At 44.8% G+C, this 11,721-nt stretch overlaps 1 protein-coding gene across 1 annotated transcript; it reads right to left on the bottom strand.

Annotated features, from left to right (window-relative positions):
• Positions 1-6,685: 6,685 nt before the first annotated feature.
• LOC123430285 lies at positions 6,686-8,647 on the bottom strand. The gene is made up of 3 exons (XM_045114157.1): positions 7,935-8,647; positions 7,657-7,842; positions 6,686-7,111 (listed from the first exon to the last, which is right to left on the bottom strand). Exons 1-3 carry the CDS (start codon positions 8,454-8,456, stop codon positions 6,818-6,820), a joined length of 1,002 nt encoding a protein of 333 aa, XP_044970092.1. The 5' UTR covers positions 8,457-8,647; the 3' UTR covers positions 6,686-6,817.
• Positions 8,648-11,721: the final 3,074 nt, after the last annotated feature.

Raw genomic sequence — 11,721 nt, 5'->3', positions numbered from 1 at the left:
AGTTCTCCCTTCATTTCTATATACAAGACGACAAACTGAAATTATAAGTGCCAAGGTCAAATTTAATACATGTTTTATAACCTACCTCTTCTTTTAGTTTACTCGGATCATTAATACATTGCATGCATGCAAGAAGAGTGAGTGGAGGAAGTACTTGAGTGTCATTATGGTTGTATGCATGCAAGTATTAAACAAATTGTTAGTTCGAGGAAACATCATTAATTTTTGCCTCGATTAGTGCTGGTGGTCTTGTATAGATGCAAAATGTATATTTTATAGTGACCTTTTATAAGTAAATGGAGGGAGTACAACTTATTTTGGGACGGAAGGAATGAGATTTAAGACCAGAAGCATTACAACCGTACAAATCTATTGTCCTTCATTGGAAATTTTAGAAATCAAAGTCTTGAAGGTTGACTGGATTTCTTTAGAAATTGTTAATTTCTTACGGTATAACATAAGAGATGATGCCTAGCCCACGCCACGCGACATAACCCCACTGGTTGTACTTCAATTTTGTTAGCGTAGAGGTCACTAAGAAATATACAATTCAAAGTCATTATAAAATGGACGTGGCTAGGCAGCGCACCGGCGCCCGTTTGCATAAGCGAGCCCTCTCTAAAAAAGAACCAGCAAACTCATGTTTGATCCGCACAACCCAAAATGAAAACCTCGTGTGTCCTGGTTTCCTTCTCTAGTGCAATTAATTACTTTCTTCCGTTTTCAATAAGTTACATCTTTTGAACCGAGCGTCAGAATGATGATCCGTTTTCACGGTTGTGTTTCTTACAAAGAGCTCTTCAAAACTAGATACCATATGAATAAGTTTCGACAATTTTTTTGGTCAACTTTGGGTGATATTGAGGCAATTTTAGTGCTATAGGAAAGCAATTTTTTTTATCTAGTAGGACTGGCTATTTGATTGATTTTTGTGAAAATGAGAAACTCAGAGAAAACATAAGGCTCATTTTATGCTACATACAAGTAACTTCATTGCATTATGTGTAAGTGTGAATATGCCAATATTATCTCAACTTCCCAATTGTTGGTGTTCAATTCCGTGTCATTGATGATTACTTGTGTGTGGTTGATGCTTAATTGCCTACAAATACTATGAAATTGTCAAACATTGACACCCAATTGCCTATTAATGCTGATCAGTTGTCTATGATTAATGCTCAGTTGGCTACTAATACTGTGAAATTGCTCTACTTTGATGTTGAGTTGCCCATTACTGATGGTCAGTTGCCTATAACTGATGTTCAGTTGCATATAGATACTATAAATTACCTATAATTAATGTCCAGTTGCGTGCTATTTGTAAATAGTTGCCATAATTACACTCGAGAATTACAAAAAAAGTTAGCAACTTTTAGTGTGTTTTTGTGCAACTCCAGTGCATTCAACAAGCAAGTCATGTGTATTTCCCATCATTATATCAAGCAATTTCAATGATTTTTGCAAGCAAATCATGCAAAAATTGAACAACTTATGTAGGTTTGCGGGCAACTGTCTGATCCCCTCCTATGAAATTTTTCATTACCCTTATGTATCTGGTGATTTGTCACGACTTTTATAACTAGTTAATACCCACGACCTAATTAGTCAACACATGCGTATTCGGTAGCATAGGCGGGCAGACTGCCCTAAAAAGAAAAAAACGCTCTCATACGATCCATCCCCACATAGTTTTAAAATTTGGAATTATGATAGATATCCAAACAAAACTTTTCGACATTGCAGGCAACGTATGTTCCTTGATGGAAAACCACAACAGGAGAGTTGCTTTCCTATAGCACTAAAGTTGTCTCAAATATCATCGTTTCCCAAGAAAAGTTTATCGAAACCTATTCATATGGGATCTAGGTTTGAAGAGCTCGTCGTAAGAAACACATCCGTGAAAACGGATCGTTGTTCTAATGCTCGGTTCAAAAGTTATAGTATTTCAAAAAAAAACCCGGAATAAAGTGAAATGACATCATCACATGTATGCAGTCAACCCTTACGTTGTATGCTGCCCACTTTCATCGGACAAGCGCGTGATGATGTGCTCATTTCAGCTAAATAATACAGCTGTACTTTTAAGTATTTTTGGATTATAAATTTTAAATAGCTCGTCATGTGAATGGTTAATTTTTTCTATTCAGAACGAAAAGAAATATTGAAACATACGACTTGACGCGTTCAAGCTCTTGTTATATAACCCTTCTTTTAGATTGGATGAAGTATATCTGAAGGGAGAACATCCTATATTTGTGAACCCAGGAAATATATCTAAAGGGTTATATAACGAATTCTTGTATTAATGTTCGCAGCCGGACTCCATTCCCCAAATGTTTCATTGTGTTTGTTCTTTCATTTTAGTCCACATATAATCTACACTAAAATATTAAAAAAAATATATGAATGAAGTGAGTACATTCATAAGATGGTGGCAGTAATTATGCACGCAGTACGCACCTGCTCCCTAACTTTCAAAACTCCTAATATCCATAATAAACTACAGTTTCTTGAAGAGTCACTAAGGCCAACTCCAATGTTAGACATCATCTTGTCCAGATTTATCCGTTTGACCTCAAATGGACAAACGGCATGGTCTAACGTAGGGTTGTAAACATAAATTTTATCCATTTGACATCTCCCCTCCAATTTTCGACGCAAATCTACATCCGGTTTGCGATCACACAGACGCTGAATGAATGAGCACGTTGTCTCCTCGTCCACCTCACAAACGCGTCGTGGCCTCCCAACTACTTCCACCGCCAAAGGTAAATGTGCACGTGTGGCAGGCCTCGGTCATCAGCCACCCATTGGTTGGTCGTCTTCCTTCTTTAAGTGGAAGCCATGAATCAGCCAGTCCATAGGTTACACTTCCAAGTCGTCCTGCCCTCTTCATCCCCGACCAGTCCACAGGTCGCAAACCCTAGCCGTCGCCATCGCATCCACCCTCGCCGACGCCATGGTCTGGCATTGGATCAACAAAGGGAAGCACGACCATGAGGTTGGCTCCTCTTATGGTAGCCGCCGCTCCGGTAGCTCCGCGCCGCCCGCACCACCTGCTCCGCCGATGTTTGCCATCCCGCCGCCTGCGGCCTCGGTGCGCAATAGGTTGTACGTCTCCGCCGACATCTACCGACGTTATTGGGAGACAGCGACAGGAGGAGGTGGTGCACGCGCCACGAGCGCCTTCAGTCTGGCAAGGGCCACCAGCCCACCTTTGGCACCCTCCTCTGTACGTCGACCTCACCAGCGACAACGATGAATAGGATGTCGCGACGAGTAGGATGGCGCTTCTGAAGACAGGGACGTCCCATCTATCTTAATTTCCTGGTTTTTTAGTTTATTAGCTTACGTAAGAAGTGTTAAACACAAAAAATGCCAATGAAGGCCAAGCTACAGTGAGCTCGATATTTTAAAACAATGAAATTCATATTTCCATGTTTAAAAAAAATGAAAAAAAATCCATGGTAACTTATATGATTCCCGCATGAACGACTATGAAAAACATTTGAGTTTTTTGTGGTTTGTAGGCTGTACAAAAAATAATCCGACCCAACAACAAATAATATCGGCCCATTTTGGAAATATATTTTTGTATTTTTATTTATATGCCACGTGCGAAACTATTTCGTTATGATTTTTTGCACACACAGAATACACATGTATGGGAGTGTATAGAAAAAAATTCAAAATTTTTCCGGTATGGAAATTCGTATTTTGAAACGAGCTCCGTGGATCTCAACCTCCAAAAGCCCTCACTCGTGTTGAACGTGGCAACTATGGATATGTGGTTTAATGTATATATTTATGCATTTTTATTATTTACAACATTTATTTTAGTTTTTCTGGTCCAAATTTGTTGTCCGAAAACACGGACAGTTTGAGGTAAGCAGGGTCTGTTGGGCACGTCCAAATCTGCACGGCCACAAGTGGACGAACATATCTATTTTTCATTTCAAATGAACGAAATTCGGATAAACATACGCTCATTTGAGATTGTGCGTAGGAGTTGTCGACGGACAACCCGGTCAATATATCATGGAGAAAAGTGTTCAATATATCATGAAGAAAAGTGTTCAATATTTCAGGACAGTCCATAAATGAGCCATTCTCACTCTGACAGCTTCCATGTGAGGTGAGATCTCTGAGATATATTAAGTGTACTTCCGGTCAAACTGGAATTAACATTTTAATTTATTTTTTAAAACTGAAAAAATATTCAATGCACTGGTATAAAATGATCTACACTTGGGAGAAACAAGAATAAATTTGTACATGAATTATACTCCCTACGTCTTAAAATAAATATCATTGAATTAGAACAAATTTGTTACTATGTGGCTAATTTCAATTTGGTTGTCAAACTAGCCAATCATCAATACCGACACTTAATCTGTCTTTTCTATGTTACTCTCGAGTTGTGTCTTCGAATGTGAATTTAGCTTTTTGTGGAAAAATAAATACAAAAAAGAAAAATCCCGGCGTTTGGATTTTAAGCATGGTAAACCAAAAGGTTTTCATCAACTTTAGTTCACGCTAGGTTGACAAACATGATAAGTTTTTGAAAAAATAAACTAAAACAGAGTAGCCATGTCTTAACAATTGAAGTTGCCATCTCTTGTTGATTAAGATTGTCATGAAAAAACGTTCTAGGTGACATGCTTAAAATACAAACGTTCGGGTACTATCAGATCTTAAATATACATGTTGACTCTGTTCATCCTATTATTTTCTTTAATTTCTCCGTAACTTCATAGTGGTGTTTCAGTCGTGGGCATGCAGGAGATGGGATCACATGATACGATCCGACACAAAGACCTTCACTGAACCCCAATACACTTCAATAGTACTCCCAAGTAGAGTAGATCGATAGCTGTAATGGTAGAACACTGCTACTACTAGTACTCTTCAACAGTGAAACGGCTCTGCGCATTAATACGAGGATTCTTTTTTGTGATTGTAACCATCAGATTTTGGCAGTAAAAAGGAGATAATGGTCGTCCATCATACTAGTGTTTCTGGAGCCGTCTTGGAACTATACATTCATAAGTAACTGTAGTTGGTTGCTTATCAGTAAACTTAAAAGCATGAAATCACTTGTCCCTGTAAAAAGGAAGGCATTCTCTTTAGACTACTTACAATAAAGAAAAATATAGAGTAACAACATGAATATATTATCAGTCTAGGTTACGACGGTGACGGAGCGGCTACGTGAACGCACTTGGATGCGCGACATTGGTGATGCCCTGGGCCCCGTGGCCCTTGTGCAATACGTTGAACTCTGGCGCATGCTGCAACATAGAACTCTTGATGGTGGTCCGGACGAGCTGCGTTGGAGGTGGACGGAGTCCAGCGTCTACTCGGCCAAATCCTATTACGTGGACCTCTTCCATGGCTCTATGCTAGATGCATCTTGAAAGTTTAACATGAAAGATGTAGCCCCTCCTACGCATCAAGGTCTTCATGTGGCTTGTCTTGCATGATCATTGTTGGACGATGGACCTTCTTGCTCGACGTAGGCAACCACACAACGATAGGTGTGCACTCTGCGACCAGGCTACCGAAGACATTCATCACTTCTTAGTTGCCTGGCTGTTTCGGCGACAGGTATGGCACGAGGTCCTTTCATGGTGTCACTCGACTGCTACGATCCCGGACACATCGTTCGTGGAATGGTGGACCACTGCATGATCCACATCCCTCGCCGTCCTCCGAAAAGGGCTCAACTCCACCATCGCACTCACTGCATGGACGATCTGAAAGCATCGAAACAGTTGTATCTTCGATCACCATCAGCCATCCACCGCGAGATTATTGCAGTGCATCCAAGAAGACGTGCGCCTATCGGCTAGCGTCGGTGCCAACGACTTGGCAATTATGATTTCTGAGAGATAGAACTCTTTTGATGTATTGGGGACGAGCAGTCCCTACATCTCACTGCTCCGGTTCTTTGGGCCCGCGCCGGCCTGTGTACGTGTGGCTCTTGTAACTGAAAGTTGTACGTTTTCACCTTTTCTATCAATGCAACGATCCGCAATCTTTGCGTATTCGCGAAAAAATTAATCTAAGCTACTATCTCCACAGTGGATAGTAACATAGGGATAATAACAACGAGTCTTTTATTTATTAGCTTATAGACTCATCTTATCTTGGTATACGTTAATACTCATAGTTAAGCTAAGTTACTCAAATTTTTTTCATTAATTAGTTATCACATCACATTTTTTGTTTAGATGGCATCATAATTAATTGTCACATCATAATATGAGTACTACTACTTCCATTATAGATAGTTTTACGGTTTATTGGAGCAGTCAGCTGCCTCCTCCACCCACCCTGGAGCCGCCATGAGGCATCACCTCCTTCACATCCCTTCATACTATTTCCAAATTTAAGGTAGGCCTGTCGGTTCAAACGTTTAGGATAAAGTGAAGGTTCGGTTAATTTTCTTTTTTTACGGGACACTGACGTTACGAACGTCTAAGAAAAAGGTAAAGGGTCTGGCTGAAGATGCTCACTGAGGAGAGCAACGTCCGCTAAAAACGGAAGCAACACCGGCTTCACGGCAACCACGCCTTGCGCACACATCACAAAACCCACGCCATACCGTCACCGTCCATGAAAAAATGCGGCAAGAAACGCGTGATCATTCATATCCATCCCGATGCTGGCGACAAAATTCATCTGTACATACACAACAGACATGCTGTTCTCTCTTCAAAATAGTAATAATCCACGTAATATTACATTAGACACATTACATAAGACATGCAGCAAGAAGAAGAAGAAAGAAAAGATGGCAGGTCAGGTAGGGTGGCTAGACGTGGGTGCAGGATTTCTTGAGGGAGACGACCTTGCCCAGCTTGGTCGTGTCCAGGCGGACGCTGCACTGCACGTTGTTGTAGAAAGTGGGCTTGACCAGCTTGCCCAGCACGCCCGCCCGCGCCCTGATCCTTAGCGTCAGCTGCAGCGGCACCGGCGGAGGCGGCACGCCCTTAGGCCCTGGCGTGCTGCTCAGCCCCGCGCCGCCGCCGTACAGCGGCACCTTACTGCCCACCACCGTCACCGCCACCTTGCGCTGGCTCTTCCTTGGCTGGTAGAAGTACTTCATCTGTCACAAACAGTTGGATCAGGATTCAGAAGTACTGTCTTTAGACGGTTTTGTAGCATGAGTTCACAACAGGAATGGGATCTCAACCCAATTACCAAAAAGAAAAAGAGAAAGGAAGAATACGAAGTTGATTTCTGTAAATACTGTATATATGAACTGGATGACAGCAACTCGGGATGACGATGTCCTGTTCGAGTTTTTCAACAGTGTTGAGTGGCCTCTGCTTTTGTAGCTATCAGCAGGACGTTGTCATGGCTAAAAAACACCCGTTTGTTTTGGTCAATGTGCAGCTGTGGTCCAAAGTTCGCAATCTAGAAACCACAAGACTGACTTCTTGCGTTTCCAATGTGAAAATGTGCATTCACAATACGACTCTTTGACGTAAATGTACCGCTTAAATTTTTTATCTTGACAAGAAATTAATCGCCTCGGTTGTTCTCCAAGCTGAGGATTACTACCATTGGATCCGTCCATCAGACGAGATCGATCAAAGAAACAGAGAATCGGTAGTACGAGGATGCGCGCGTGAATGAATGAATGCTTACATCGCCGGAGGCCATGAGGAGCTGGGAGTAGTAGAGCGTGACGGGCTGCGCCGTGACGTGCACGCCGAAGAAGCTCCCCGTGTTGCGGAACGTGAGCCTGACGGTGGCGTTGATCGTGGACATCTCCGTGGGCACCAGCGACGCGTCCGTCCCCGCCTGGATCACGAAGTTGTGGAACGTCACGCTCTGCGCAATCAACGCAGAGGAACCATCAGTTGTTGCAAGACAAGATGAATCACGAATCCGGCGACACGGAGGAACTGAGTGAGAGTACGTACGTTGACGGAGACGACAGGCTTCTGGTTGCGGCTGGCGCCCCAGAGGACGAGGGCGAAGAAAGCGAAGAGCACGAGGAAGGCGCCGACGAAGCCGAGCCCGTAGCGCACCTTCTTGGGGAGAGCGGAGAAGCCGCCGGCGCGGCCGTCGGCGTCGTCGTCGTCCTCCATGAGGAGCCCTTCCTCCTCGATGGCCGCCTCCTTCATCCAGGGGCTGCGGCGCGCCGCCTCGCCGCCGCCGCCGCCACCCCCGCCGCGCTTCCCGCCTCCGCCGGCGACGCCGCGGCGGGAGGAGCCGGCGGAGGGGACCTTGCCGGAGAAGCGCGAGGAGGAGGACTCCCTGGAGTGGTTCCCGAGCGAGCGCGGCGGGGACGCGGCCGGGGAGGAGTGGAAGGAGGAGGCGGCCGTCTTGGAGTGGTTCTCGCCGTCGTCGTGGCTGGGCGACTGCACGTAGTAGGGCGCCCGCGGCGGCGACGACGGCGCCAGGCTCGACGTCACCTCCGAGTCGGTCTTGGCGTGATGCATTGCGAGAGCGTCCGGCGTCTCGTCGTGCGTGCGCCCTCTCTCCTCTCTTCTCCCCTTGGTGAGTGTTGGTCGTCGTCTCCTTGGGCGCGGCCACGTGCGGGGTTGGCTCTTGTAGCGAGCGTGGATGTGTCGTGTGTGCAGTAGTGCTCGCCCACCTCTGTCTGGCGTGGGTTTGTGGCGTGCGCGGAGGGTCGGGTGGGTCGGGGCGGACGTGTTGGGAGATGTGCGTCCGCGTCCCGGGATGACTTCCGGGGGCGGGGCGGGGCGGGGCGGCGGCACCCGGACCCGGAGGACGCGGATCCGCTGCTGCTATAACGATAACGATGGGCGCTCCTACGCATTCGTCAACCGTATGTAGAGCGTGATCCCGAACGGGTGGGTTTAGCCGTTTAGGCCACTTGCTTTGCTTAATCTGGACCGTCAATTCAGGACCCGATCGATTTGCTTACGCGCTAAGTTTTCCCTTCTAACTGAGATTGACTGGTGGTAACGACATGGGGGTGGGGTGGTTGCACCGATGACCACAAAGGGTTTCGCAGCCGTCATTAGTTAACGCACTATCAAATCAAGAAGAACAAGAAAAGTGTCTTTACAAATCCAATCGCTATCCATGTAACAGGTATGGTATCTCTCATTTTTCTTGTTCAAATTGTTTACTCGAATCATAAAATAAAGAGAGAAGATATCGTGGATGTTGTGAGCTAATTAATCTGGCATCATAACATGTACTTAAAATTATGAAAAAGCTATGAAGTTGATGTCGATTCTTTACAATTTCCGAGTGAACGCTTTATCTACGGTAGCACGGATCTTAGCGCAAGACTGGACACCACGTCACTTTTTGCGGTCGTTTGCTCGGGCGGGTGGAATGGGCGATGGTAGCCCCAGATGTGATGATTGACGATGCGACGAGGATCTGGTGGCACGGGGACCCCACAACGGTTGTGCGTGATCGTATTTGGACCAATACACTTCTTGACTCAAACTCGTGAGAGGATCTTTAATGAACTATTCATTTCACAAAAGAAAAAAAAATTGTGAAGTAGCATGCAATCAACATTGGCCACATGAGGGAGAAGGCTAAGTATTTTTGCGAAGCTCTAGCAATGTGATGAGTTTGGTTTGATTCCACTTATGGAGTTCAATAGTGACTTTGATGGTACTTTGGTGGCTCAGCTCTTTGCCACTGTCCACTTTGCAATGATGAAGCTCGGGCACTCATTTGAATGACTAAGGACAAACACTTCTCTGCTCTTTGGAGGGGTTTTGTTTGTATTCTCGGTTATGATGACAAGGGCTTAGAGGAAGCTATGGACTTTTGCCCTCATAAAGTTTCAGAATGCCGATAACAAGGATGTGCTTATGGATCTTTATGTGCAAGGGAGAGGTGTTGCAAGTCATTCCATTTGACGCCCTCGATTTGATCGTACAGTAATCATATACGCAAACGTGTACGATCAAGCTCAAGGACTCCTAATCAATATCACAACACAACTCTATACACAAAAATCAAACATAAAGGTATATATGACAAGCCAAGCCACGAGGGCTTGAGTACATTAGTTAGCGGAAGCAACAACTCCTGAGTATAGACATTAAGTAAACAAGTTTTGTCTTAAGAAGGCTAGAACAAAAGATACACTAATCGAAAAGGCAAGGCCTCCTGCCTGGGTGCCTCCTAAATACTCCTGGTCGTTAGCGACCCCCACGTAGTAGTAGGCTCCATCGGGATAGTAGCTGTCGTCGACAATAGCATAAGGCTCGTGGGATCCTCCATCTAATCGCAACAATCGGGTAGAAGAACATAGGGGAAAAGGAAGCAAAGCGACTGTGAGTACTCATCCAAAATACTCATGAGACTTACATCGGGTCTAAACTACATATGCATTAGTATCAAATAAAAGGGATAGTATATGTGGACTAAACTGTAGCATGCCAGAATAAAGGGGGGAAGCTAGTCTTGTCGAAGACTACTCTTCTCGTAGCCATCATCTTGCAGCATGAGAAGAGAACAGATTTCATAGTAACAAGTATCAACGTATAGCAATAATCCTAACTCAGAGATCCTCTCCTCGTCTCCCTAAGAGAGAGAGCGATCGCCGAGTTGTATTTGTCACTTGTCTGGATGTATTTTATTAAGTATCCAGTTCTAGTTTTAAGAGATCGGAATACAACTCCAAATCATGTTATCGTGGACACATCTATTCGAATAGTTAATTCATCCCTGCAGGGGTGCATCACATTTTCCCAACATGCTTGATACCCTCTGGCAGGATACACTTTCCTGGGTCATGTCCGACCTCGGGACATCAACACGTTGTAGCCTCACCTAGACTCAACAGAGAGGCCAGCCTGTCGGACTAAATCCTATGCATGCATGGGTCTTGGGCCCATCGCCCTTTGTACTCCTGCATGTTGCGTGGGCGACCGAGATCAGTCCTGACGACCTCCTTTACAAGGCAGGTGCTTACGCAGACCACTCGGGCGCGCGCCACTCCAATTCTGACGTACGAAGAGCTTCGGCTGATACAACGACGACGAGTACCCATAACTGTTCCCGCGTGAAGTTAGTGCGTATAGGTCAATCGACCAACTCAGATCAAATATCCAAACTTGTTAAGCGTGTTATTATGAAATAATTGCGGACAACGACCAGGGACCAGGCCCACCTCTCTCCTAGGCGGTCTTAACATGCCCTGTCGCTACGCCACAAAAGATCCACACAGGAGGGCGTCAGGGAAATGTCCTTTCAGCCCCTAGTCTGTGAATCACTCATCGGTACTCTATGAGCCGACCCGACTTTAGTCACATCAAGTATCATTTATAGTATGTATATATATACTCGTGATCATCTCCCTTAGGGGATCACGGGTCGATAGTATAGCATAGCAGGCGGACAAGAGTGTAGGGCCACTGATGGAGTACTAACAAATCTATACTAGGCATTTAGGATAACGTGTAAGAGTATCAACAATAGTACTAAGGTCAGGCTATGCAACAGTATATGATCAAACCGATAAGACGACGACGACGACCTCTAAGAGTCCATCAAACTTGGTGTGTGTCCCAGACCCGATATGAGGCTCGATTGGGGCCTCCAACTGTAGACGTTTGGTTTTGGTGCGAGGTTTGTTTGATATTTGGCTCGGATCATCGACACTCCTTCAACAAGTGGTTAGGAATAGCGACAAATATTGTAAGATAGTGGCTTCAGACTTACCGATATATTACTTTGTAAAATCTTTATAAATAATTAATAAAACGA

The sequence above is a fragment of the Hordeum vulgare genome, chromosome 2H, assembly GCF_904849725.1.
Source record: "Hordeum vulgare subsp. vulgare chromosome 2H, MorexV3_pseudomolecules_assembly, whole genome shotgun sequence".
NCBI lineage: Eukaryota > Viridiplantae > Streptophyta > Magnoliopsida > Poales > Poaceae > Hordeum > Hordeum vulgare.
Note: the sequence above shows the minus strand (reverse complement) of the source record. Positions and strands in the feature narration are given on the sequence as shown.

Coding starts and splice junctions, on each gene's coding strand:
- LOC123430285 (XM_045114157.1), bottom strand. CDS start 8,456: ATGCATCACGCCAAGACCGACTCGGAGGTGACGTCGAGCCTGGCGCCG. Junction 7,843..7,934: donor AGCCTGTCGTCTCCGTCAAC/GTACGTACTCTC, acceptor TTGATTGCGCAG/AGCGTGACGTTCCACAACTT. Junction 7,112..7,656: donor TCCTCATGGCCTCCGGCGAT/GTAAGCATTCAT, acceptor TGTTTGTGACAG/ATGAAGTACTTCTACCAGCC.